The 27,830-nt window shown below is 41.0% G+C and overlaps 1 protein-coding gene across 2 annotated transcripts in view; it reads right to left on the bottom strand.

Moving 5' to 3' along the window:
* Window positions 1-4,457: 4,457 nt before the first annotated feature.
* The window catches only part of LOC308468698 (THO complex subunit 2-like), a 60,233-nt gene continuing 36,860 nt past the window's right edge, over window positions 4,458-27,830 (bottom strand). The window contains exons 20-39 of one of the 2 annotated variants that reach the window (XM_080991059.1): window positions 27,220-27,337; window positions 25,262-25,441; window positions 24,575-24,739; window positions 24,032-24,307; window positions 22,395-22,536; window positions 21,572-21,729; window positions 20,913-21,041; window positions 20,366-20,497; window positions 20,098-20,282; window positions 19,199-19,383; window positions 18,372-18,477; window positions 17,210-17,658; window positions 16,887-16,945; window positions 15,057-15,092; window positions 11,741-11,878; window positions 11,417-11,486; window positions 11,176-11,330; window positions 10,770-10,846; window positions 10,634-10,681; window positions 4,458-5,287 (exon numbers count right to left, since the gene is read on the bottom strand). In XM_080991059.1, coding sequence (XP_080847185.1) covers window positions 10,654-10,681; window positions 10,770-10,846; window positions 11,176-11,330; window positions 11,417-11,486; window positions 11,741-11,878; window positions 15,057-15,092; window positions 16,887-16,945; window positions 17,210-17,658; window positions 18,372-18,477; window positions 19,199-19,383; window positions 20,098-20,282; window positions 20,366-20,497; window positions 20,913-21,041; window positions 21,572-21,729; window positions 22,395-22,536; window positions 24,032-24,307; window positions 24,575-24,739; window positions 25,262-25,441; window positions 27,220-27,337 — 2,788 coding nt within the window. In that variant the 3' untranslated portion in view covers window positions 4,458-5,287; window positions 10,634-10,653. Of the gene's footprint in view, window positions 5,292-10,633; window positions 10,682-10,769; window positions 10,847-11,175; window positions 11,331-11,416; window positions 11,487-11,740; window positions 11,879-15,056; window positions 15,093-16,886; window positions 16,946-17,209; window positions 17,659-18,371; window positions 18,478-19,198; window positions 19,384-20,097; window positions 20,283-20,365; window positions 20,498-20,912; window positions 21,042-21,571; window positions 21,730-22,394; window positions 22,537-24,031; window positions 24,308-24,574; window positions 24,740-25,261; window positions 25,442-27,219; window positions 27,338-27,830 lie in introns of both variants that reach the window. The other variant, XM_080991058.1, reaches the window with a different exon arrangement.

Raw genomic sequence — 27,830 nt, 5'->3', positions numbered from 1 at the left:
GGAAGATGTCTTTGGGATGGTTGGTCTGGGGCTCCGTCACTTCAGCCCCCCTAACCCTAGCCTTGTGCTGCAAAATGGATCCCCACATCAATTTTCTTGATCCCCCCCCCCTAAAAACTAGGTGCACCCTATGGTCCGGTACGCCCTATGGTGCGAAAAATACGGTAATTATACTAAATAATTGCACTGGGCGAGAGCTAGCAGATACAATGGAGGCCGAGAAGTAAGACTTCTTAGCGGCCTTCACTGCCATCTCGTAGGTTTTCATAAAAAACTATAGTTCTCGAAATTGTTTGCGGAAAGTACAGTAATGTGCTTAAAATGTGTGACCAGGAAAGACTCAGAAACAAGTTGGTGGTTCTACCTCAGCAGCCTCCGTCAGTTTGGTGACCTATAAATGTTTTGGCTGGAGCTCCTGGAACATTCCTGGACACCAGCCATGCTGTCTATGGCTGATGGTACTTGGAGTCCTACAATATCTAGAAGTTGGGGAAGGCTGGCGTTGTAATGTAATGTCACTGACTTTCAGAGTTTGACAGCCCTATAAGAAATTCACTTACATATCAATCTAGATGAATTGGATTCCTTTCTTTTTAGGTTGGCTTGGAAGAAATCCCACCCCCAAGCTGCTTTAGAAGGCAGAGTGTTTGTCGTTGGCTTGTGGGAGATCAAGCCAAGGCTTTTTGAATGATTTGTGGGTTCCTTTGCCAATATTGGCTTTGAATTCCAGAGAAGGGCAGCACATGCAAGTTGCCAGGAATCAACAAATGTAAATGAAAGAGCTGCATTTTGATTTCTAGCCAATAAATGAAAAGCGTTTACTGAATGTTCAGAGGCTGCGTTGAAAAGCACCACTTGCCACAACCAGTTAAATGATTTCCAAAGTGCCCAGAAGATAACGGGATCCAAATATAGGCTGAGCAAATTAAGAGATTTTGTCTGATGGGGTCAATCAGTGCCAGAGTAATCCAAGGATGCCAGCAATTTGCCTTGGCTTTTCATCCCCGTCAATTTAAACCAGGCATGGGGACCCTTCAGCTTGTGGGCCAAATGCAGTCTGCCGGGGGTCCTAATTCACCCTGTGTGGCTGTTTTTCTCAAGCCACAGCCACCTGCCTCACACTTGACATTTTATGTCATCAGGTGTCAGGCAGGGAAAGCCACTGGTGGAAAGGAACAAGCAGGAGCCTTGAAGTGTAGCTTCCTTTCTCCACCCATGTGTTAGGCTTATGTTTGCTGCTTTTAAATCTGGCGCCCAACGCAAGTCATGCCGAGGTTGGCTGCATGCTAGGGAAGCACCCACCCATTTTAAACCATAGTTACGGTTTGCAGACGGTGTGCATGCTGGTGCACAGGGTGAAAACTGAGGGTGCTTCACTCCCCAGACAAACCACGAATGGCAAGATAAGAACATTGTTTACAACTTGTGATTTCTTTGGAGAGAAATAACTCAAAAGCCCGAGTTCAGATGCAACACAGGCCAGGTGCAGAGGAGAAAAGCACTGTGCACTGGCAGGCTGCGTGTTCAACTTCAAAACTTAGATTTAACTATGGTTTCAACTAGTGTGCGAACCAGGCCTGTATCTAAGCACGTGAGAAATATGCTGATTTATGACCAATCTGCATATTACAAACAAATGTAAGACAATCAGGCTGCGGTCACATGGGCCATCATGCAATGTGAAATCTGGAATACTTTCTGTCCCAAATGAAGTCATTTAGGCTATGCCAGAGTAAAGTTTGCCCCTGGTCATCTAAAATTTAAAGTTTTCTTTTACTGGCAGTGAATTATTCAGCGTAGCTGTAAATCCCTTGAAAAAATTCATTCAGCTGCTTACCAGGCATTACTTTGGAGAAACATATTTTACAGACACTTCTTTTTAATGAAATAAGTACCTCCAAAATACAGATTAGTATGATGGTCAGCATCCCCCAATCCAAATAAATTTTTTGAGGACCACATTCTTTGGGCTTTAACATATCTTCCACATCACTTCAGTTCCTAAATGAAGTGGAACTTAAGGGTAAATACAGTTCAATATGCTTGACTTGCGGGGGATGATGACGATTTCCTTACTACCCTTTCTTTTTGCACCATGTCAGGAAAGTAGGGAAAATGCCTGCTCTGCGTTCCCCAACCCCAGCTTTAAGACAAGGCTATAGACTTCTAGAGATGCAGACTACACAGCCTTTTTATTTCAAGCACCATAAAAGGGAATCATTTTTAAGATTTTTTTTTTAAAAAAAAAACCACATGAACAAGCCAACAGAAAGCTTCAAGTATGATTTGCTCAACCCCCCCCCCCACACAAAAAAATAGGCCTGGGGTGCTGTGTGCAAAGAGCAAAGGTTGCACACAATTTAGCTATTCAAAGCTCTAATTAGGGGTATCTCTGCTTCCTGGATTTATTAAAACCCCCTACAAAGACAGAAAATTAAACATTTAGCCTATTACGTCCCCTCTCTGCTAGAGAAATCATTACAAATTAGCTGGAAAGGAGTCTGATTTCCAGACACTTGTTTTTTTGTAGGCAGTCCATAATTTTATTTTCCAGACTGGGTCAATAAAGAACAATCTCTGTGCGCACAGCTGAATTGATTTTACCGAGTCTCAATGGCCCTTGGTTTAAGGGTGTGTGTTTCTTAAAAACCCATCCAATGCACAAGTTATGGGTTGCTCTTTTTAAAAAGCACAGTATGGGCCTCACTCAGCCAGAACAATTCAACACCTGTTGTTTCTCCCGCTATATCCATGGCAGTCATACACAAAGCGAAACAAGCCGGTTGTATTTTTTCCAAACTTCAATTACAAATCCGCTCTGAAAGTCTTCATCACCACCCCCTTTTTAGCAGTTCTTGTGAGTGTGCTAGTCATAAAAATGGTGGGGTACACTTCTGTGGAAGCTCTTGTGTTGTACGAGAACATCATTTTAGATGCAAAACCCACATAAAACTTAACCTCGCAGCCCTTTTATACTGCTGCAGACGTGACAATTTTCTCTTGGTGCTCTTGACTCTGCTCCCAACCCACTTCTTTCATTATAGACATAGATATTAAAAGTCATGCTAACGAACTGGCGTTTCTATCTGCTCCTCTCCATCCTGTATTGGTCGTAAAGACAAAACTGTTTGGTTGAAATAGAGGATGGATGACACATCAGGTAAAAAGCTGGTTTCTTTTATCAAAAGGAGAGGCGGAATTTATGTAAACAATGAGCATAACAGAACTCCAGCAAGGGACTCAGCTATACAGCTGCAAATGTGATGTTTTAAGTGCATTATACAAATGTGACACTAGATGGTGATGGTGAGCTTGTGGCAAATTTGATATACCATATTTTTCGCTCTATAACACGCACCCAACCATAACACGCACATAATTTTTAGAGGAGGAAAACAAGAAAAAAATATTCTAAATGAAACAGTGGATGTATGATTTTTGTGGTTCATGCTGTGGCCACAGACATGTGATGTGACGGTGAGTTTGAGGTAGCCCAATGCAAAAATCCTGAGGATCCATGTGGATCCATGCTTTGTAACCAGGTTTTTGCACCACTGCGGCCCCAGGCAACAGTGGGTGCGTGATTTTTTTGGTGCAAGCTGTAGCCATGGACATGCTATGTGATCTGATGGTGAATTTGGGGTGACCCAGCACAAAAATCCTGAGGATCCATGTGGATCCGTGCTTTGTAACCACGTTTTAAGTGGGGAGGGAAGGAAAATCACTCAAGGGACAAGGAACACGCATGGGGTGGGTGGAGAAGGATGCTGTTAATAATGCAGAAGAGGGGTATAAGAGGAGAAGCAAGCAGGCTCTGCTTCTCTCCCTCCTCCCCGCTCGCTGAAAAACTTTGCTGCTATTTAGCGAGCTGAGTGGGGAGGAGAGGGGGACATGGTTGCTCTAAAGGAGCCAACCGGACAGGAGCCGCTTACACTCGTGTAAGCGGCTCCTCTCTTCTCCCGCTTTGCTCCTTTAAAGCAAGCAGGCTCTCTGTCCCTCTCTCCTCCCCACTCAGCGGCTCTTCTCCTGCTTTGCTGTTTTAAAGCGAGCCACGGAGGAGGGAAGGAAGGGGAACCATGGATCTGCTCACGACTGCAGCAGATCCCCCCCGCCATCCATAGGCATTCCCTCCATAACACGCACAGACATTTCCCCTTACTTTCTAGGAGGAAAAAAGTGAGTGTTATGGTGCAAAAAATACAGTATTTCCCAAAACCCTTAAAAAGCAAGCAAACATTTGCACTGCATTTTTTGTGGCCCTGTTTTTCATTGCTTTAGGTGTAGTCCTAGCTGCACCACTGCTTGAGCTGCAATATTCCCTAAAGCTTATGAAACTAAATTATGAAATAAAATAAAATAAAAATATATTAGGTGTCAAAGTGGATTCAAGAGGACAAAAGTATATGACAGTTAGAATTACAGCACAGAACCACCTGAATAAGCAACACACACAATGATTTACGACCCATTGAGAAAACTATTGTTTATTTAGAAAAAAAGGTTACACTGGTAGAATTTCAGATAAAAAAATTGTTTTACTTTTCTTAGAAATGTCATTGTGAAACGTTTTTTTTTTTCCTGACTAAAGTCCAGCGATACAAAGCTCCTGTAGCTGTAGTATGAAAACCTAATTCTTAAATTTCTGTTTGGAATGAAGTATTTCCCAATTTCTAGAAACATTATGACAAACATATAAGGTGTAGCGGGGAACAATAAGTGAGGGTTCCTTTTTTTTTCTTTTTCAACTGGTGAAATGCTGTGCACATAATATACAAATAATTCTTAAGCACCGCACAAAAACAATGCTCCCACTTGGTTTTAGTTATTGATATTAGAAACAATAAATAAAAACTGGATTTTAAATGAGGTAAATTCCAAAGGTTCAACAACTGTTTATTTGTTGGGTTTTCAAACACAGCAAATGTTTCAATTCCATCTGAAAAGGATTACTGAAATCAGGCAGTATTTGGGTAACCTAATGTGAAACTCTGTACACGTATAAACCTCATTTGCACGATGGCAACAATTTGCAGCACATTGTGCTAAAATATGGAACATGTAACACTTTCAGCCAGGTACTGAAAATAAATGTTTAAGAAGCTAACCAACAAAAATACAGTAATGTACAACTCAACAATCAAATCTTCAGCAATGGGAGGGAAATAAAGCAGAGAACTGAATAATTTAAGGAGATGCAGATGGGTCCTCTTCATTCGCAATCTTCTGTGCAATGTATATTCCGGAAAATACATATATGGTCACACCTCAGAATCTTCTCATTTCAAACCTGCCTAAAAAAGAGAGAGAACATCAGGACAATTACCGTATTTTTCGCTCTATAACACGCACCAGACCATAACACGCACGTAGTTTTTAGAGGAGGAAAACAAGAAAAAAAATATTCTAAATGAAACAGTGGGTGTATGATTTTTGTGGTTCATGCTGTGGCCGCAGACATGTGATCTGACAGTGAGTTTGGAGTAGCCCAATGCAAAAATCCTGAGGATCCATGTGGATCCGTGCTTTGTCACCACGTTTTAAATGGGGAGGGAAGGAAAGCAAAAGCCCCCACCCCACCCACCCACCCAAGCCAGACAGGATATACGAAGTATGATTTCTTTTTTATTTACGGTATTTCTTTTTTGGCCACCTCTGTCACTGCAACCTTTGCTCTGTGCTTGCACACTTTTGGGCAATAGGGCATGTAACACACTTTTTTTCATCTGCCAAGATGTAGAAAATCAATTTTAATGTCCCTATATAAAATGCCTAGTGAAGCAGAAGGGTATTACATCAGCCACTGTATTAAGGCTAAACGTCTGAAGAACAGCTCTCTATGGGGGGGGGGGGGAGACTAAATTCCATTTTCAATCAATTGTTATTGTGGCAGCAATTATCAGTGTATAGCGCACAATGAGGAAAAGAACTTTAAAAAATATATATAAAAAACATTCTCACGTTATACTTCTTCAAAGAAGAGTATTAGGCTTTTAATGAAGGGGAGAGGAGAGATGCTGTAATCCTCCTGGCTCAGGAGATTCTGATTTACCAGCCGCGTGTAGAAAGTATAGATTAAGATATTTGATATACAGCATATAAATCCAGAGATTTCCATGTCTCACTCTGCAATCCAGCCTGCTGTTACTTACGAGCAGGGAAGCAGGGTTTCTCTTCCAAACAAGCATACTGTCTCCCTCCAGCAGTACATTGCTTGGAGAAGCTGTAATTTGGAGGGGGCCTGGGGGCAGGGCTCTCTGCTTTTGGAAAAGAAATGAGAAACCTACCATTGTAAAGCAAAAGTTCCCCCCCCACCCACCCAAGCCAGCCCTCTCTCTGTCTCTCTCTCCCACCTGCATGCTTTTGCTTTTCGGCTGCCTGCGAGTCCCTAGAGCACGGAGAGGAGGAAGTGGTGGGCAGGAGCCTGCACGCAGTGTGACTAGGAAAGAATTAGAAGGGAGGACTCGATCCTTTCCTTAACCCTCTGCTTGCCAGGAGGGCAGGGGATTCCCTGCTCTTTGTTGAGTTTGAGCAAACGCAGCAACAGAAGCGGGTGGGCAGTAAGACCCTGAGGCAGAATGCAGGAAAGCTTCCGCCTTCCCCCTTCCCTCCGCCCGCCCGATCTTATTTTTGCTTGATTTTTGCCTATTTTGCCCCTGCGCTCCGGCAAGTGAGCTCCAGGGACCACACATTCGCTCAATAACACGCACAGACATTTCACCTTACTTTTTAGGAGAAAAAATCTGCGTGTTATAGAGCGAAATTTACGGTAGATCTATTTCATAAAGGATAAGGAGCCGAAACTAACAGAACTAAGATTGCAAACAAGCAGAATGGCGTGAAGTTGCTCTCACTCAGATAAACAAAGCACATGAAAAAGATGCCCAGTTTTTACAGTGGCATGAAGCCCAAAATGGATTAGCATGACTCATGACATGATGCTCTACTTCCCATAGATGAACAGGAGAGAATTCTTACTAAGCCCTCTTTGAAGAGATGCAACACTGCACAAAACTAAGCACCACGTGTCCCCATTGTGCAGTTACAGCCCTACTATCAGCCCAAGAGCAAAAGTAGAAAAAGGAGTCTGTCGTAACTTAGGGGAGAATTACTTGATACAAACGGAATTTAATTTAATCTGAGAGCAACGCCATCTGTAACAAAAACCTTCTTTTGTATATAGTAAGAGTGCAACTTTTATGTTAGAAGTGAAACGTGACAAGTGGTAAGATTGCCAGTGCCCTCCGGAATTCCTAAATTAGATAAATGGATTAAGAATAAAAAAAGTGAGATAGCTCCCTTCACCTCGTGAATGCCCAAAGTAAGCATTGTTTTGACACTTACAGAATACCAGGGCAGCCACTGATAGCTGAAGCAGCATGTTAAAGCTTGACATCTGAACATGTTGACTTTTAATCAGAAATGGACAAACTTTTACCATTATTATTTCAAGTATTAGCATACATAATTCTATCTTTTGACTGAAATGGAATTCATGATATATAGTAATCTCAGCATTTTTCAAAGTCTCAATGACATTTCTTTAAATACGTAATCGAAGTCTCAATGACATTTCCCACAAATATGTATGTGGCAATACAAGGCGATCCCATATATGGGGTAAGGTGAGACAATAACCTCAGGCAGAATGATCCACAGGGGCAGCAGATCTCTCCTGCTGCAGCAGCCAGAGTGGCAGCTACAGGTGTGGAGTGCTCCTGGAAACCAGATCTGTTGCCTCCTCAGCATCCTCTTGGCAAACAGGAGGCACTGCTGGTTTCCTCCCACCCCTAGCGAGAAAATGGTGGGGGTTGCCCTCTGGGGTCACCTGTCCAGCATATTTCTTAGTAGGCCCTTTCTTCCAAACAACAGCCTTTGATTCACACTTCAACCATCAGATAAGGTTGCTTCTGGGGGGTTTACCATTTTGTGGTTCGCCTCAGGTGCCAAAATATATTGGGCTGGCCCTGCCACAGTATGGTCATTTCAATAATAATAATAATAATAATAATAATAATAATAATAATTTATTTATACCCCGCCCATCTGGCTGACTTTCCCCAGCCACTCTGGGCGGCTCCCAATCAAGTGTTAAAAACAATACAGCATTAAATATTAAAAACTTCCCTAAACAGGGCTGCCTTCAGATGTCTTTTAAAAATAGGATAGCTGCTTATTTCCTGATGGGAGGGTGTTCCATAAGGTGAGTGCCACTACCGAGAAGGCTGGTTCCCTGTAACCTCACTTCTCGCAATGAGGGAACTGCCAGAAGGCCCTCGGCGCTGGATCTCAGTGTCCGGGCTGAATGATGGGGATGGAGACGCTCCTTCAGGTATACAGGACCGAGGCCGTTTAGGGCTTTAAAGGTCAATACCAACACTTTGCATTGTGCTCGGAAATGTACTGGGTGCCAATGCAGATCTCTCAGGATCAGTATTATGTGGCCCAGGCGGCCACTCCCAGTCATAACTCTAGCTGCCGCATTCTGGATTAACTGCAGTTTCTGGGTCACTTTCAAAGGTAGCCCCATGTAGAGCGTGTTGCAGTAGTCCAAGCGGGAGATAACTAGAGCGTGCACCACTCTGGTGAGACAGTCCATGGGCAGGTAGGGTCTCAGCCTGCGTACCAGGTGGAGCTGGTAGACAGCTGCCCTGGACACAGAATTGACCTGTGCCTCTATGGACAACTGTGAGTCCAAAATGACTCCCAGGCTGCGCACCTGGTCCTTCAGGGGCACAGTTACCCCATTCAGGACCAGGGAGTCCCCCACACCCACCTGCTTCCTGTCCCCCCAAAACAGTACTTCTGTCTTGTCAGGATTCAACCTCAATCTGTTAGCCAAGATCCATCCTCCAACCACCTCCAGGCACTCACACAGGACCTTTACCACTTTCACTGGTTCCGATTTGAAAGAGGTAGAGCTAGGTATCATCCGCATACTGATGAACACCCAGCCCAAACCCCCTGATGATCTCTCCCAGCGGCTTCATGTGGATGTTAAAAAGCATGGGGGAGAGGACGGAACCCTGAGGCACCCCACAAGTGAGAGCCCAGATTCATCCCCCAACACTACTTTCTGGACACGGCCAAGGAGGAAGGAGCGGAACCACTGTATAACAGTGCCCCCAGCTCCCAGCCCCTCTAGACGGTCCAGAAGGATGTTATGGTCGATTGTATCAAAGGCCGCTGAGAGATCCAGCAGAACTAGGAAACAGCTTTCACCTTTGTCCCTAGCCCGTCAGAGATCATAGACTAGTGCAACCAAGGCAGTTGAAGGGATCACAGGTTAACCTGGCTACCTTGGTAGAATTTTTCTATTAACTGAACAACTTGAGAGTTCTTTTTGAAAAATGACTTATGTTAATGAACCTAAAGCTAGAGTGACAAAAACTTCAGTCTGCACAGCAGTTATTGATGGTATAGAAAGCTTTCATTTAAAACAAGTGACAGAACGAATCCATGGGTTCCTGTATGATTTTAGTCTTGGCTATAGAGACTTGCTCTATAGAGCTCTATAGAGTCTTGCTCTACAGAGACTTGCTCTATAGCGCAACCTCTGAGACTACTATTTGGGATTCGGCACTACAGTGGTGCCCCGCAAGACGAATGCCTCGCAAGACGGAAAACTCGCTAGACGAAAGAGTTTTCCGTTTTGGAGGTGCCTCGCAAAACGAATCTGCTATGGGCTTGCTTCGCAAGACGAAAATGTCTTGCGAGTTCCTGGGGTTTTTTTTTCCTTTTCCCCCTCTTTTTCTAAGTCGCTAAGCCGCTTATCTGCTTATCCGATAAGCTGATAAGCTGCTAAAAGCCGCTAAAAGCCGCTAATAGCGCTAATCCGCTAATCCGTCAATGGGCTTGCTTCGCAAGACGAAAAAACCGCTAGACGAAGAGACTCCCAGAACGGATTCTTTTCGTCTTGCGAGGCACCACTGTATTTTTTTACACATATAATGTGGTTTGACATATTTGTATGCTTTTTTGCAGTCATTCTCTATGAAGGAAGAGAGAGAGAACGTTTACATTTTTTAACATCAAGATGATGTTAAAGGAGCTGGATTTGGGACTGCTGAGTTTCTCAGTTGGCATTAACTTGGCTATCAGCAACTACGTCTGCCACAGATCAACAACCCCATACAGTGGTACCTCGGGTTACAGATGCTTCAGGTTACAGACTCCACTAACCCAGAAACAGTACCTCAGGTTAAGAACTTTGCTTCAGGATGAGAACAGAAATCGTGTGGCAGCAGCGGGAGGCCCCATTAGCTAAAGTGGTACTTCAGATTAAGAACAGTTTCAGGTTAAGAGCAGACCTCCAGAATGAATTAAGTTCTTAACCCGAGGTACCACTGTATTTAACAACTCGCCTAGAAGCTATAAGCAGTTGGGAATTTCATGCAGGTGGGTAAGCAGGCCGGAAGAGGAGGAGCCAATTGCTCCATCCCTCCTCTGCCAGTCCACCTTATTTTTGTGCTAGCTGCAGAGAAAGGAAAGTCTCTTCCTCCACAAGAAGCTCAGAAATGTAGCAGACTGGCAAAGGAGGGAACAGATCACTCTGTACCTCTTCCATCAATCCACTTGGCAAGGCAGACTCTTTTCCATCTCCAGTGAAGAGAGAAGATCAAGAAGTTATTCTCACCTTGGTCAGAACATTGTTCATTATCTGTGTTTGTCTGAAGACTTATGAGTAAATCAAAAGATTAAGGGAAATTTGGTTGTTTTAAATTTTTGGGAAACCAACAGACACAAAGACTAATGGCACAGTGAAAGGATATTGTTTCTTTTCTTCTTTTCCTCCAGTACTATCCCGTTTCTCTTTTTTCTCTGTTTTCTCCTTATCATGTCTGGACTCCTACACAAAACAAGTTTAAAACATGAGGAGAAATAATAACTTATACATAACACATTTGATTCTTCTTTCACAGGAGTGGGAAAGGCCAGGTTAGTGAAAGGAAAAAAAAGAACAAGGTATTTACTCTTCCTAAACAAAATTTCTGTTTGTTGTATTCTACTTCATACATTAAAATGAAAGCTTGCATTCACAAAGCTACTGATCTGAACTCTATATTCAATGCAATTATTATTATTATGAAGGACAAGCTTCATATGCTACCTAAAATCCACCGAACAAGACAATGACTTTACTAACCGGGGGGGGGGGGGGGGGAGTGTCTGACTTGCCTTTTTGCTACCAGAGCTTTTCTCCATCTTTTCAACTTTTATTGAGTCTCCTTTCTCTTTGCCGGAAGATTTTGATTTGCTTTTGTCCTTTTCCTTCTCATTGGAGTGAGGAGAATCTGAAGGACTTTCACTCTTACTATGTTTGGAAGAACCAGCTGGAAAGACAAAAGCTACATAAATAGAGCCACTCATATCAGCACCTAGGCATTGTCAAAGAACGAAAAAGCAGGAGAGAACGTACTTGTTCCATTTTCCTCTTTGCGACGTTTGGTTGAATCCTGAGGCACTTCCCGATCACTATTTGAATGATCCTAGTCAGATACAACATTAATAAATTTAATACACATAGATCTCCAAAACAATAGTTTAAATATTATGCTTAAAGAGAGCTGATTTGTTAAAAGCTGCTTCTTCCTTTGAAGTGCCTCCTTGCACCACAAATTGTAGTAATTTGCTCCCTGTTTTGTCTTAGTGAAATCAAGAAGCAGTCATTAAAAACTTTGCAGAAACCTGTCGTCATATTTTAAGAACCAAAATTTAAAATTGTTATGTATAAGTCACAAACCCTTTTTCGATCTTTCCTTTCCTTTTCCTCTTTCTTCTCTCTCTCTCTGGATCTTTCCCTTGACTTGTCCAAATCTTTCTTGTCCACTTCTCTCTCTTTACTCTTGGACAGTGTTGGAGTTGAGTGGTTAATGTAGTGCTGTTAAATTAAGGCAACATTACCAAGGATTAAAGCTTATCTTTCAAGACGGTGCACTAAAATAATTCTCTTTTGCAGAAATCCAGAAATATTTATTTTTCATCTCTGGCAGTCTCTCTGCTTTTCCTTATGTACCACTCTGAAAAATTCCTTGAATATCTCGAATTCAAAGTAAAGCTGGAAAAAATATTTTCACAATTTTATTTTTTTACTCAGCATTGTGACTTACTACATACTGGAATCCTGAAATTTCAGTAACAGAAGGACAACAGACAAAAGTGGTGTTCAAGCATGCTTGCATTGTAGAACTCCAAACTTAACTGTGAATCCAGTCTATTTAAATAATGAGAAACATTAATGATGTGGACTACACTTGCTTCCTAAAAGATTTGTTATCAAGCTCATTTATAAAAGGTACATAAAACTGTATGCTACCGTTGGCCTTTATTGCTGGTGATTATATGAAATAACTAAGCTTCGGTGGCAAGAAAGAAGACAGCGCATGGAAATGTTGCATGAATATAATTTTTCATTCAACTTTGGGGATGGGTTAGCACAGAACTCATAAAATTACTTACAATAATATTGCATAGTAGCTAGTTCCCTATTTTAAAAATAACTCCACAAAGTACTTAGTAGAAAAATAGAGCAAGCCTTGTTCCAAACTTAGTACGATATAGAAGATCTGTAGTTAGGATATATCAAAATTTTCAAAAATAAAATAAAAGCAGCCACACAACAGGGGCAGGTCAATCTGATCACATATTTAAACACATATTTAAATATGCTCAGTTTTTCTCTGTTTAAACTGACTGGCCTGGCATTTTCCCAGTTTATATTCTCCACATACCTATATGGTTTTTTTCCCTGCAGGGCAAATAGCTTCAGGGAATGAGGGAATTTAAATCGTAAAAAATACATGAAGAGAGTTATCAGATTTTCCATACCTGGCACCAGTCTCACTTGCGCTCTCTCTCGCGCACGCGCGCTCTCTCTCTCTCTCTCTCACACACACACACACACACCCTTCATGGCTGCTTTTAAACAAAAAAAAAATGTATGATCTTGTTCAAGGATCTTCCATATCCACCTAGTTTAGTCTTCACATTCTGCATTTCCCCAACTTTTGGTTTTTTCTTGAAATAGCATTCCCCACGGGAGCCATTCAAGAACAGAAATCTTTACCCCGGCCCGCTATTTCTAACCATATGCAATTATTCCCCAGGAGAACCTATTATTTCTGGCTTTTCTGAAGTACAAAAAAAAAACCCCAAATAAAATATACTGGGAGCAGAGGGTTGCAAGTTTAATCTCGGATATATCCATAAGCAGATCAGTAAGTCTCCTCCCTCACCTGTCAAAGCAACTTTGCCCCTTCCTAATGAAACCATAAATGTTGCATCCATTATCATCTCATACTGACTGCCACACCTAAATCAGTGTACTCCCCATTCTTTCAAGAACCTAAGAGCAGCCCTGCTAGATCAGGTTGATGTATCCTGGTTTCCCTAGAGGCCAGTCAGATGCTGCTCAGAAACCTGCAACCAGGACCAAGAGCAACAGACTTCTGCTATTGTTCCCTAGCAACTGGTATTAATTAATACAGCTATCCCCCAAGAACCTGTCTAATGCCTTTTTAAAGGCAACAGCCATCGCATCTTGCAGCAGGGAACTCCATAAATTGTTTTAACATGTTTCTGAAGTGTTGTGTACTATTACTGTTGGGTGTTGGGAAGAGAGAATGGCTTACTGGATAGACTATTTAGATTAAGAGGGAAAGTACAATGTGGGAGGGAGGTCCAAATGAGATTTCTCAGTTAAAAACCGGTTAATGGGACTATCAGGAGGAGATGGAATTGCTGGGTTCGGCACTTACTAGCCATTCAGATTTACAGCTTCTAGGTGATTCTGGGTCAGACAAATCTACCTGCATTTTTAATTTTTTAGGTTAGAGCACTGGCCAGGTCTGCTTTTCACCCAACCCCAAAGCAATCCTAGCTTTCTGATTCAGGAGATTGCTTCCAAAGCCACTAGCTGCAGTAAACTTGCCCTTTGAGGGGCAATCCTTGAAGACAACACAGAAGTTTCAGCTTGTGCACGTAGATGGAACTGCCGCTTGCACAAAGAGTAAATGCTTTTTCCAACTAAAACCCAGTGAAAAATAGAATAATTAAAAAACCCCATTTCATTCAGCATAGCTGGCAGCTGAGGAAAAGCATAGGGGGAAACGCATGTAACTGCAACAATTTGGGACAGAAATGCTAGATGCTGCTTTCCTAACAAGCAAAAACTCTTTAGAAAAATATGGCACAAATACATTATAAAAGCTTAAGTGCAACCAGGGGGACTTAATGTACTGGCAGGAGGGAATAATCGCATCAAAAGTGCTGAATCATTCCAAGCACCTTGGTAAAAGACAAGCCCCCCTGGTTGCTCATATGCCACAGTGGTTATCAAACTTTTTTTGCCTTCATGGAATACTTTCAATATTGATCAGACTATTGAAGAATGTCTATCACAGAATAGTTGTAGAGGATTCTAGCGCATGTTCTAGGAGGACTGATCATGCCTGACGTGCCCAGGGATGCCCTGCTTTAACTGAAAGTGTGACCTTGAACTAAACAATATGGAAGAAGCCCCAAAAAGCTTTGTAGGGCTTCCTAGAACACAATCCGAAAACCAGTGGGCATATTGCACTAAAGCAGTGCAGCATGTTGCGGTAGCCAGGTTTGAACAATTCATACATGGCTTGCAATGTATCTTGCAGTGCTAACGCTGGCAGGATCTACACAGATATTTAAAAATGCTATAAAAAACTCCTATATATCTATATATCCAGTGCCTTTTTTCTAAAAATAAAAAAAAAATGTTTAGGGATACTCTCATTTTCCTACTCATATTGAAATACTGCCCCACAATGAGGCCAAGCTTAGATTCACAAAATGCTTAGGGGTATGTGTACCCCTGCATACCCCACCCCCCAGAAAAAAGCACCGTCTATATCTAGAGAAAGAGAGAGATCCCAATGCAATTTACCATTGACTTTGGATTGCAGCGCTACAGCACCACCTGGTGTCATATTTTTATAATGTACTCCATGTTATAAAATTGTCACAGCTGAACCTGCAAAAACCATTATTTTTTATTTATTTTCTGTGAGTGATTGAAAGATTCAAACCTTTGCTGAAGAGTCCTTGAGTTCGCTGAGGTTGTCCTGTAGAAAATGAATGGAGATGACACGTAAGGTCGCACAGTTCTCAGAAACTCAGGAACTTGGGGAAGCAGGGTCATACCCTTGAAACAAAAAACAGCTACTCCTTCTGGGAATAAATGAAGTATTAATACTTCTCATATGCACTTAAATAATAAGAACAACCTAGCTACAAAATAATGTGTTTGCCAATTAGTTTTTTTAAAACACCCAAACCCGCATCATATCTTAATCTTTTTTTTATTGAAGTGCTATATTTGTAAGTACCGTATTTTTTGCTCTATAAGACTCCCTCCTAAAAAGTAAGTGGAAATGTGTGTGCGTCTTATGGAGCATAGAGCGAATGCAGGCTGCACAGGTATCCCAGAAGCCAGAACAGAAAGAGAGATTGCTGCTTTCACTGCGCAGTGATCCCTCTTGCTGTTCTGGCTTCTGAGATTCAGAATATTTTTTTTCTTGTTTTCCTCCTCCAAAAACTAGGTGCTGCTTGTGGTCTGGTGCGTCTTATAGAGCGAAAAATACGGTAATAGCTATACAACTGGATTGAGGTGGGGGAGAGAAATTCTCTACCTTCCTGACTTAACATTAAACATGTAAATAGCATTCCCCTAAATAGCTATAAATGCAGCTATTTAAATAGATGCATAGAAAACAATAATATTATAAATGAAAACTGCAATCTTTGCCACACGTTTGCCTGGGACCAAATTCCACTGATACCAATGGGACTTGCTCCCAAGCAAACATCCCGAGGATCAACATCCCAACTATCTATTATTACTCAAAATCTTTAATGAAATTGTACTACTCCATCCAGCTGCTCTACACCTCATGCCAACGTCTTAAGAGAAAGTTTTTTTAAATATTGGCAAGATGGCAACACACCCACATAATCCATCCCAGTTTCTCTGATGACGCATCGGTAACTTACAGTTTTAAAGCTTCAACGTACTGCAAATTCAAAGATTCCATGAGCTTAGTTGGTTTAGAAATAAAATTATAAACATGGAGCAAGGAATTGCTACCCTGAGTCTTCAAGATGGCTACAGCCATGGTTTTGTGCTGCACTCGACTGCTGGGGGTTTTCTCTTTGCTGGGTGGAAGGTTTTGGCTGCCGCATCTGGCTTAAGCGTAACGCAGAGCTCAACAGGGTGGGAACCCACTGGAATATAAAAAACCTCGCAGGAAAGGTGCAACAGAAGCTGCCTGCTCACTGAATATACACAACTACAGGAGAACTGATCACCAAGGAGACTTTAAAACGGGGCTCCTTTTCAAGGCTCCTCCTTGGAAGGCACACCGTGGTATGAAGCTCATCAAGAAGCCTGGTGAATTCAGAGGTATCGCATATCCCACAATCCTCCAGGAACTCTTCAGTGCTACAGATTCTTCAACATTAGTGCAGGAAAAATAGGCTCCTCTCTCTGCGTGCTGCAAGACACTCGTTTGCTTGTAGCTACCACTGCACTCCAAAAATATATCTGACTGTTTAAAAACAGTGAGGCACTTTTTGGTTTAAAAAATAAACAAATTCTTGACACTTCCAAATTCTATTTACAACATTTGTGCTAGGTCCTTGAAGCTTTTAATTTCTTTTTCTAATTTTTTTAAAAAAATATTTTTAAAAATTTTAATATGAAAAAAGAGTCCACCAAACCAAGAAAAATAATGCATTTCGTAATGCAATATAAAACCTCCAATGGCTCCAGTTGGCACAAAACTTGAAGGAAGTCGAACACTGGCATTCCAAACACCGAGAGCCTAAAATGGGCGCTGCCTTCCTCAGGCTATACTAACCTTTACTGTTGAGGAATGTGATGGAGAAGAATGGGTATCAACTTTGCGACGTTTTTGTTCTAGAAAAGAGAGAGAGGAATGAACTAATTTATTAAATTGTTAAAATCAATGTGAGGCAGGTCATCAGTGCTTGGAAATTCACAAACCTCAGATATTCAAGATGGTTTATCAATTTTATGGAGCTTTCCCACGAAAAACAAGTAATGGCTTAATCTGTTAACTGGCATGCAGCTTCCATTCAAAAAATCAAAATCAAAACCTTCTACCCTATTATGCGTCACAGTTAAGGAAACAGAAGACCAGAAGAAAGGAGGTGAGCTTACCCCTTTCACACTCTGATGCTTCTGATCGGGGAACAGGTGACTTCAAGGACCCAGCTACTGGAGCCTTCTCTCCTCCTCCTCCTCCTCCTCTAATGTTTTCCTTGGATTTCACATCCTTGGTTACTTCTCTCTCTCTGGACGGCTCCTTCTCCTTCTCCTTTTCTGCAGCTGACTTTGACTCTGCATTGGTCACAATGATCTTGGATTTTTCATCCTTTGACGACTTCTCTTCTCTCTTGTTCTTTTCCTTCTCTTTATCAGACTTAGGTGTCTTTTCCTTGCTATCTCTTGCTTTGTCTTCTTTGTTCACTCTTTCTTCCTTTGGTTTATCTTTCCCATCCTTCCCAGGTGTCTTGGCCTCAGGAGTGGCAGCTGGAGTTTTCTCTTTTTTCTCCTTATCTTTTTCCTTCCCGCATTTCTCTTTCTCTTCTTTTTCTTTTATAACTTTGCTATATGAAATAAAAAGGAAATCAGTACTAATACAAAATGCGATGTTTTAATTTAAAACATCCCTCTCTATAGAGTGAAAAAACCCTTTTAAGTTCTGCTTTTCCTAAACATGTTAACAAGAGATGCTCTCACTTTTTAAATTTAAGTGGTGAGTGGCATTGAATTTTTTTTCTGGAGCAGTGGTTGGTTCAGTTAGTTAAGTGGGGTACCTCTCTTCCTTGCTAATGGCAAAGGGACTGGTGCTCTTGACTGTGCCAGGGATCAGCATAATTGAATTCTGTCACATCCCTACATTTGAGGCCCATAAAGTTGCATTACCCCATCCCTACTTGGCCTCATGGTCATGTGCACCAATGGGAAGTCTCCATTTCATCCCAAGCAAAATGGAAACATTTTAACCCCAGAATTCTGTCGTCCTTTGAAGATACAGTCAAGCAGTTCCCAAATGGCTTCGTTTTGGAGTGTTTTGGCTCCCAAACACCAAAAACCCAGAAGTAAATGCTCCAGTTCGGAATCTGAACATCCAATGTGGCTTTCTGCTTGAGTGCAGGAAGCTCTTGCAGTCAATCAGAAGCCACGCCTCGGTTGTTGGACATTTTGGAAGCCAAACGGGTTTGCGGAACGGATTACATTTGACAAGCGAGGTTTGACTGTACGGATCTTTTCCCAATGTAATTTGAATTCTAAAGAGAAAATGGTGGCAGTTACTCACCTGTTGGAAGCATTGCTCCCATTGCTTGTGGTCAGCTTTGGTGTTGCACTGGCAGCTTTATTAATCACTTTAACAGCACCCTGAGATTTCTCCTTTAATAATTTATCTGTTGAAAGAAAGAAAAAGATACTGACAATGAATAAACCAATAGACTCACTGAAGTCTAAAGTCTTCAAAACAAATTATGCTGTGCTTAACACCCAAGTAAATCGTATTTGTTTTACAGAGAAACAGTATGCATCAATAAGTATTTGTCAGTAACAAAAAAGTTACATTGCGGATAATAATAATAATAATAATAATAATAATACCACTCAGATGAACCTCAGCAATTCTTAGTCATACAGTAGTTATATGCATAAAGAACTATTATGAACATTGATAGTACAATCCTATAAATGTCAAAAGTTAAATCTCAATGAGCTCAACAGTGCTCGCTCTTGGGTAAGTTGGTGCTTAACTTTTTCACCACAAAGAAGGTGATTTTTTTTATAAAAAAAAACCAATTCAGCATTATTTAATGTATAGCACACATTCATCTTTCCCTTCCTGATAATACTGAGCTAAACAAGCAGTGGGGCAGGTTCACACATGTATATGCATAAAGGACCAGAATTCTATCTATGAAAGAGTATTAACTCACTTTATCTCAGTCATAAAGTGTTTCAACGGAGTAATTTCTCACTCTTCCAGATCATCAGCAGTTTAGCTGATGATACAGGTATGGATGTGTGAACTGGCCCTTATCTGTTCTTGTTTTTAAACTAAGAAAACATCAGTGTGAATTCCCACCATCTATATTGCTACTTTTATGGTAACTGACATACCAGTCTCCTCAGCTGTGCTTTCTTCCAGTTTAGCTGCATTTACTGTGAGTGAAGAAGTAAGCCCAGCTCCTCCGGGCCCATTTTGCACCGTTGTAGGTACTGCATTCTTGGTGGGTGGATCCTTGTGGTGGAAATCATTTTCAGGGATCATGCAATGTTTTCTACTTTTCAACTGTCCAGAATAGCTGTAAGTCGCATAAAGTGTTAAATATGCACAACACACACAAAAAAACAAACACAAGAAGTGGATAGCCGCTTGAAAAGATAAAGCAAATGATTTAACTGTAGGTTGTTTAACTAAGCCAAGTTAAATACAAACATTTGATTTTGTAGAATCGCATAACTTTCTTCAAATCAACTGTAACACCTTAATCCTTATTGTGATCCTCAAAACCTCTGCCACCAAAATATTTTTCCCTCGTTCTGAAAAGAATAACCAATCACTGACACTATGAATGAAATGCATTAAAAGTTTTTTCTGGAACATAGAAAGGAGGTTAGCATGTATAAGAATGTGGTACAAAATGCAAAATACATGAGGATTTAATCAAAAAAGTCTGAAAGTTCAATATGTACAGAATAACACTTTCTACCCTATCTTGATATTATACTTTTAATCAACTTGCTCTTATCTGCCAACTTTGTTAAACCCTAGATGTACTATCTAAGTTTACGCAAACGTTTTAAGGACAGAACTTTTGAGTTTAATGTGCCCAAGAAGGTTCCTGACAAATAAGCCATCTACAATAAAAACCCAAAGTTACTCTGAAACCAACAGATACACAATCTTTCAAGGTAAGGCAAAGTCAACCTAAAGTAAAAAGCTGATCTAGAAAAAAAACCTCAGGAATGCTTTCCTTGTATTATTTAGTCATGTTTTTAAATGAAGGATTTGTTACCCCATCGCTAATGCATATAGATCAGGTCTCTTCTCTTTCTCCTCTTGGCAGATCTTATGGACTCTTCTCTCCAAAGCCTGGCCCAAGTTCAAAACTTTGGGGTACCATGGAAGGATTTTGATCAGCACTATCAGGATATTTCTGATGTGTGTATATTCACCGGTTTCCAGGCAGTGTACAGATGCCTAGAAAAGGCAGAGAAAGATGTTGCCAAGAGGCTCTCAGCAAAATTACAAAACCAACAAGCTTCACAGTGTCATCAGGTTACCTTGGTTAACTTATAATGCCACTTGTGTACCACATGCCGAAAATTTTCATAATCTAACTGGTCAGCTTTGTTCCCACCATCAAAACCAGTTGCCCGTAATATGGTGAGGAAGCCGGGATAGTTGCCACACTCCTGCATGTACACAAAGAAGATATTTAAGCTTATTCAAGAAGCATGTTAAGATGAAAGTGGTTTATACAAAATATTGAAATATGAGCAGATATTGGTATGGGCAGATATTGGTATGGCTAAGGCTAGACAGGGGAAGCCAAGATCTCATGGATATATTGCTACTAAAAAAACAACAAGTTTTCCCTAGGCTAGGATTTAAATGCAGGCCTTCTAGAGAAGCCACTAAACATAGTTTAACACTTTACAAACAGGTATCAGTTTTTAGTTATGATACAGTCCTTCTGAATGACACCAAGCTCCTATTATCTGGGCCGGCAAAAGTTTCTACTTCCTTTAGGGGGAAAAACACCTGCAACACTGATACTTCTCTAAGTATGACAGGTTTTCAAGTGAGCATTTTGAACATTTTACATACCTTTTCATATATGGCTCTATCACTATGCCACCGAGTTACAGTATCAAGCATGCAGCAGAGAAACCTCCCATATCGACTAGCTTCATTTTCAGTACAGCTGGCTACAGTATAGATTATATCAGAGAACACCTGCAAGAATTTATTTTTTTATTGACACATTACAATGCTATGAAACCAAGTTTTTATACTTGAAACACTGGATTTTATTCCAATAATTTGTTGAAGGAGATGAAAATGAAATCCCAATCATCCTCCCCCCTCCAGTCAGGTTTTGTTTCTTGTGCTAGTGTAACCTGATGTCAAAAAGCCTTACTATTACAAAAGTTAGAGAACAACTGTATAATAATTTTTTAAACACTGAAAAATTAACTTTCCTGATTTCATTAGTATCCTATGAAGGCAACAACTTTCTCAGTCTTTTAAAGCTACCAAATCATCGAATAGCTTTCTGATCCAGAAAGATTAGGATTCTTTTTTTCATTTCAAGTTTCCATAATATGTTTCATCTCTATTAGCGAAGGAATTGACATTATTAACTATACTGTATGAGTTACAATTCAGAGAAATACGTATTTCAGCTAGTGCATCTTTCCTTCCTTGATGGAAAGGGTTCATCACTACTTCTCAAAGAATCATAATAATAAACAAGAGCTACTTACTCTGTCATAACAAAGAAGTGTTGAAAAGTTTGGTGTTTTCTGTTGATGCACCAGTTCCACAAAGCGAGCGCAGTAAACAGCATCAATAGCAGAAAAGATACACCGAGGAAATATACACAACTGCAGAAATTTTGTTATAGTCTCATTTTTGGTGGACTCTAATAAACAAATAAGAGGTCATCATTACGTCACCATCTAATTTTCAGTAAAATTTATTTGCCACATACACCATGCACAAAAAGGCATTTACATTTACTGATAAAGAGAAGAAATAAAGTGGGAGTACTTGGGTGCACAGCGTGTCCTTGCCTGATGAAGCCCTCAACCAGGTATCTCTATCTTCTCCCCAGAGGAAATCCCCCCTCCCCAATCTTGAAAAACTACTAAGAGATAAATGGGTACCAGTGATAAGACAGTTAACCCTAAACCAGTAACCTACTTACTGAAGACAGGTTGAAGTTGGGCTGTAAAGGGGGATCCTATACCCAGTTAACATAGGATGAGAGAATGTGCTATAGGAAGGTCAAAAGTTGCAAGGCTGGTACTCAATCTCTTGGGCATAATTACAATTGCATCGGCATTAGATCGGCAATTGCCCTAAGATATGTTTACAAGCAAGGGAAACTGCCATCCAAAGTGCCAAAATTCTGCCAACTTTTGGGTCTGCATTCAAGTAATGAATTTTATATTCATTACAAAAAAGTAAGAACGAACAGTCACTCATTTACAAATATTTAACAAATCATTTACACAGATGCTGCCAAAGTCAGAATGCTGCAATTCTGTGTAAGTGGCTGGTGATGAAAAGGTCTATGCTACTTACTTGCAAGAAGCCAATTATCCTTTTCCAGCTTCAGTCTCTGTAGCACTCTTTGCACGTGCTCTAACTGCTTCTTTTCCTCTTCAAGAAGCTTGTCCTGAAGAGCTGTACAGCGTTCTTTTTCTTTTTTCTTTTTGTTCAGAGGCTACGAAAAAGAAATGGCGTGTTCAGATATGATAGTGTGCATACTGTCCTGCGGGTGGTGCTGTGGACGCTGGTGGCACTGTGGTCTAAACCACTGAGCCTCTTGGGCTTGCCAATCGTAAGGTCAGCAGTTCAAATCCCTGCGATGGGGTGAGCTCCCGTTGCTCAGTCCCAGCTCCTGCCAACCTAGCAGTTCGAAAGCACATCAAAGTGCAAATAGATAAATAGGTACTGCTCCGGCAGGAAGGTAAACGGTGTTTCCGTGCACTTCTCTGGTTTCGCCAGAAGCAGCTTAGTCATGCTGGCCACATGAGCCGGAAAAACTGCCTGCGGACAAACATCGGCTCCCTCGGCCAGTAAAGTGAGATGAGTGCCGCAACTCCAGAGTCATTCGCGACTGGACTTAACTGTCGGGGGTCCTTTACCTTTTAAAATCCTGCTAAACTGCTATTTGGGGGGAAAGTGAGCAAGCACTTTATCTTGCAGCCCACTCCTTTTCCTTACAGGTGATCTGCAGAATTTTAACATTCCTAGAAGCCCATTTGTGCTCATTTCTGATTGTTGGATCATCTAAAGGAAGGTGTGTATGGTTGTTGCTTCTGTCTATGATTCCCCATTCAGTTATGTAAATGGTTATGGAAGCCTACTTCTACCATGGTGCCCCTAGCCCCTACCTGTCAGGGGTCCTTCAGTTTTACCTTATACCATCTGACCACATGGATAGATTCAAAACTGATCTTTCACAAAGAGCTGGCTTATTAAGGTGTAAAACATGTTCCTTATATTTCTATTCCACAAACCATATCAACACAAATCACCAGGGTTTGATAGTCTCTTATGTAAGGTCCATTTAAATGGCTGGGAGCTGGACAGGACCAACATCTGCTGGGTTATGCTCAACACTGGCACTCCTTGAAAACCTACATACCACATTCCTCTGCCATTATTCTGCTGCTAACAGAGCCTTGTAAAGCAATTCAATGCCATTGGAAAGCTAATACAGTCGTGCCTTGGTTGTCAAACGCCTTGGCTCCCAAACGCTACAAACCCGGAAGTGAATGCTCAGGTTTGCAAACGTTTTTTGGAAGCCGAACATCCAAAGCAGCTTTTGATTGAGTGCAGGAAGCTCCTGCAGCCAATCGGAAGCCGTGCCTTGGTTTTCGGATTCTGTTTGAGAACCAAGGTACGACAACTGAAAGGCACTACAACTGAAAATAGTGCTATTCTCTTGTGTCTAGTCACTGTAAAGCTCAATGGTGGAGAGGTCTAGAATGGCCCCAGAATTGCAGAAATGCAGTGCTCAGGCAGAATTGTATGGAATATTTTTTTTATTTAGAGAGAAGAGCAAGGTAACTAAAAACCTCAGAGCAGAAAATGTAATTGCTTTAAAAAAAACCTATTATCTAATGCTGTCAACTGTTCTTGATCAATGGTTTTCATGAACTGATAAGATTCTTAAAAACGGCAAGCGAACATACATTTAAAACGATACATACCATTTCCGGATTGTCATCAATAGCTTTCATCTGGACTTTGAGTTTGTTGACTTCCCGTTCATAGCTACTATGTGGAACAGCAAGGTCATACATTGTCAGTGACCAGAACGTAGCATAGAACTGTGGACTGATATCATCCCAGACCTTTGGGATGTGCAAGGAGATCACCGAGTCATGAACAGGGGCCATCACAAGCTCACACGCTGTAATGTATTTGTGAACTTTCTGCTGCTGTTTGTTCCCTTTCTCAGCCTTTTTCAATTCATCATATTTTGACTAATAAAAAGAAGATACAAGTACTCAATTATCCACTTCTCAAACAGAAAACAAAATCCCTTTTTAATTAACTCTATTAGATTTAAATACAAAACTAAGTCCAAGAAATTAAGTCAGCTAGATTTAAAACCCAGTCACTGAATGAGGAGTGCTTTCAATCTCAGTGAGGCCCCTTTAAAAGAATCAGTGGAATGACAGGTTTAATTTTCAATACAACTGTGTGTTCCGGATATACAGACTGCAAGCTAACTGAACATCTGTACTTACTGAAATGTGATGTGCATACATAGGCCGTGAAAGGAAAAATGCAGCATCGTGAGGGGTGTGGAAGTCATTACAGAGAACATCAATGGAAGGCACTCGCTTAATATAATCATCTGTGCTTAAATTGGAAGCCAAAAATCCACCGAATTGTACCAGAGTATCATGGCACTGAATAGAAAAATAGAGAAGTATTAGATCAGACTTTCCAATGAGATTTAAATATAATGTTAACCTTCTAAAAATCAAGAAAATACCTGGAAAATCACTACCTTTTGTAATAAACATGCAGTAATACTAATGAGAAAATGTTCCTCAGTAACAAACTATGTATTTCTTATGAATACTCAAGGCAACTTCAGATATGACAACACCATATAGTCAACTAAATCTGTAGTCACTTCTGAATCTGGTTAGCAGTACAGTACAAGATCACACCTGAAACAGAACTTACAGAAGCTATGCAGGCCAGTGGAATCTTGTCAAACAATGTGACAGCATTATGGATGGTAAGGGATTGCTATGACTGAAGCTACTTAGTTTTCCTTTTTGTAAATTTCATGAAGAACCCAAAACACAAGTAAAACAAACATCTATACCACAAAATATAAATTCAGTTTTCTGAATGCAGTATACATGGCATTTCCATGGAGGTTTGTTTAAAACAAACACAAATGTGATCATTTTACTTGCCTGATCATAGAGTTTTCCCACCAGCTTCAAATGTTTCTCGCCTCCTTCTTGAAATATCACTCCATTTCTCTGTTGAGCCATGAGAAGGCACAGTGGAAGAGCAAGATCGTGATCCAAAAGTGCATCTTTTAATCTCTGGGAAGATTTCTTAGTGTTTCTGATTTGCCCAAAATATCCACCCTGCCCAAAGAAGTAAGAAATGTAGTTAAGATACCTAAACTGAGAAAAACAGCAGAGGATGTAAATTAAGGTGTACAGTGCCAAACCCTGTCAGTAAATAGCCTTCAGGAAACCTTGAGTTAGAATGTTTCTTCCTCTCCAGTTCCCTAGCATGCTTACAGAAATTTTGACATTTCCTGGCTTACAGTAGGATCCGGGGTTGAGAAGCTTTTTCAGGCTGAGGGTGACGAACCTTCTTGGGCAACCTTTGAGGGTCTACATGCCAGTATATGCAGGCCCTGCTTTCCAAACACAATGCATTCCAAGCATTTGCATAATGAGCTGATGATTTCGATTATTTCTAATCTGTGATCTCTCTCCCCACTCCCACCATGGTTTCTTCCTAAAACGGCTGCAGCCAACCAGCAAAAGTGAGACAAAGGAAAAACTGCTTTGTTTCATCTCTCTTCACACCTCCCTCTCTTCCATGGTTTCTGACCGAAAATGCACAAACAAGTCAAGTAGTGGGCAAAGTCTGGCTGCTTGGGTATCTCAATCAGCCATGCACTTGAGGCTTGGGCATAATTCTTTATGTTTGGATAACTGAATCTGCAGATGAGCATTCTGATAGCAGCACTTGCGTGTTCTGAAACTGGAAGGCCATGTTAACATGCACTTCTCCTCCTTTCCTATGCTATGCAATGGTCCAAATACCAATCTTAACCACCGTTGAGGCAAACAGGAAAGTTCACTGCTAGCCAGGATTTCACAACACATTTGAAGGCAGGTTTCGAATCCCTGGTTAGCAGCAACCCCCTTGTTTATTGCTTTGGTAAGAAGCAAATGTTAAAAAGGTAACTGAACAGTGCATTGTTTATTTGTGATTTTGGATAGTTTTCTCTCTCTATGCCATATTTAAACTAGTCCATCGTTATACTGGTGACAGGCTGCACATGCTCCAGGGTGAATGAAGCATTAGACAGGCAGTTGGTGGGGTGAGCAAGGAAGTGGCCAAGCAAGCTGGGATCGTAGCTTTGGTTTAAAGTAGGCGAGTGAGCTGGGTTTGTGAACTAAATGACAGGAGCTGTGTGGGCAAGTGAAGCGGGCGAGTGAGCTGGGCTTGCAGCAGTAGCAAGCTGTGGAGGTTTGGTGAGGAGTAAGGGGAAGGGGAGCTTTGTGGAGGTGGGGTGAGCCAAGTGAGCAGGTACTTGAGCCCCAGTAAAGTAATAATTAATTTAATTTAAAACAAAGAGTTAACCATATTTAAAGATGGTACCAGTTAAGAATGCTTAAGGCCAGTAGTGAGAAACTTGTGTGTGACAGAAGAGGAATAATCCTGCTAAACATTCCTGCTTAACTGCTGCTAAGAATCGGAAGTGTTACACGTAGATCAGGCACGTGAACATGCTGCTCTAGATACTAAAATTATTTCCATAGTTGTTATTGTATTAATATACCTTTCAGAGGTGTATCAATTATTCATCTACCTTAAAAAATAAATACAGTCATACCTTGGTTTTCGAACATCTTAGTTCTTGAACGTTTTGGCTCCCAAATGCTGCAAACCGGAAGTGACTGTTCCGGTTTGCAAACTATTTTTGGAAGCAGAACGTCAGACGGGGCTTCTGATTGGCGAAGCCGCACTTTGGTTTCCAAACATTCTGGAAGTTGAACGGACTTCCAGAATGGATTCCGTTCGACTTCCAAGGTACGACTGTACAGCAGGTGAAACATCCTAAGCTACTATGTATGTATTTTTGGGACATCTATTTTTCTTTTCTCTCTAGCTTCAAACACACCTCTGCTTTCAGCTGCTCTCCACCAGTCATGGCCTCTAGCTGGTCCATTGTCATCTCTTCAGTGATTTCTATTCCAGCCATTTTTTGTACCACCTCTTTCAAAATAAGCAGGTCAAAGCTATGGAAAAGAATGAGAACAAAAATGGGCGAGGGGGCGGGGGGAAGAGAGAAAGAGTGAAACATAGGCAGGTAAAACCACTGCTCTTGAACTCTATTGAAAGTATTGTGAAAGGTCTAAGAGCCCATTACAATATCTTTCTGAAATTACTTGCACATGAAGCACAAACCACTTTGTCTCCAATCCAAGTGCATCAATGTCAAGGTGTTGTAACAGCAACATGAACAGCAGACCGTATATATGAGCACTTCAATGCAGCTTCACAATGTAGTAGGCACTCCGTGCAATTTCCCTGGGAGATGTGAATGTAACCTAGCTGCTCGGTGCAAATTACCCAACTGTTTATGTCTTGGTGTATTTTGAATCCTAGGATCTTCATAAATCTTAAAGTTTGCAAAGTTATATTAAACACAACTTATCAAAATATATTAAAACACTCCAATGAGGGCAACAAAAACTACCAAACTGGCATAGTTTTTGAGATCTAAAGTAA

Source organism: Podarcis pityusensis (assembly GCF_964106645.2).
Source record: "Podarcis pityusensis genome assembly, chromosome: Z".
Lineage (NCBI taxonomy): Eukaryota > Metazoa > Chordata > Lepidosauria > Squamata > Lacertidae > Podarcis > Podarcis pityusensis.
Note: the sequence above shows the minus strand (reverse complement) of the source record. Positions and strands in the feature narration are given on the sequence as shown.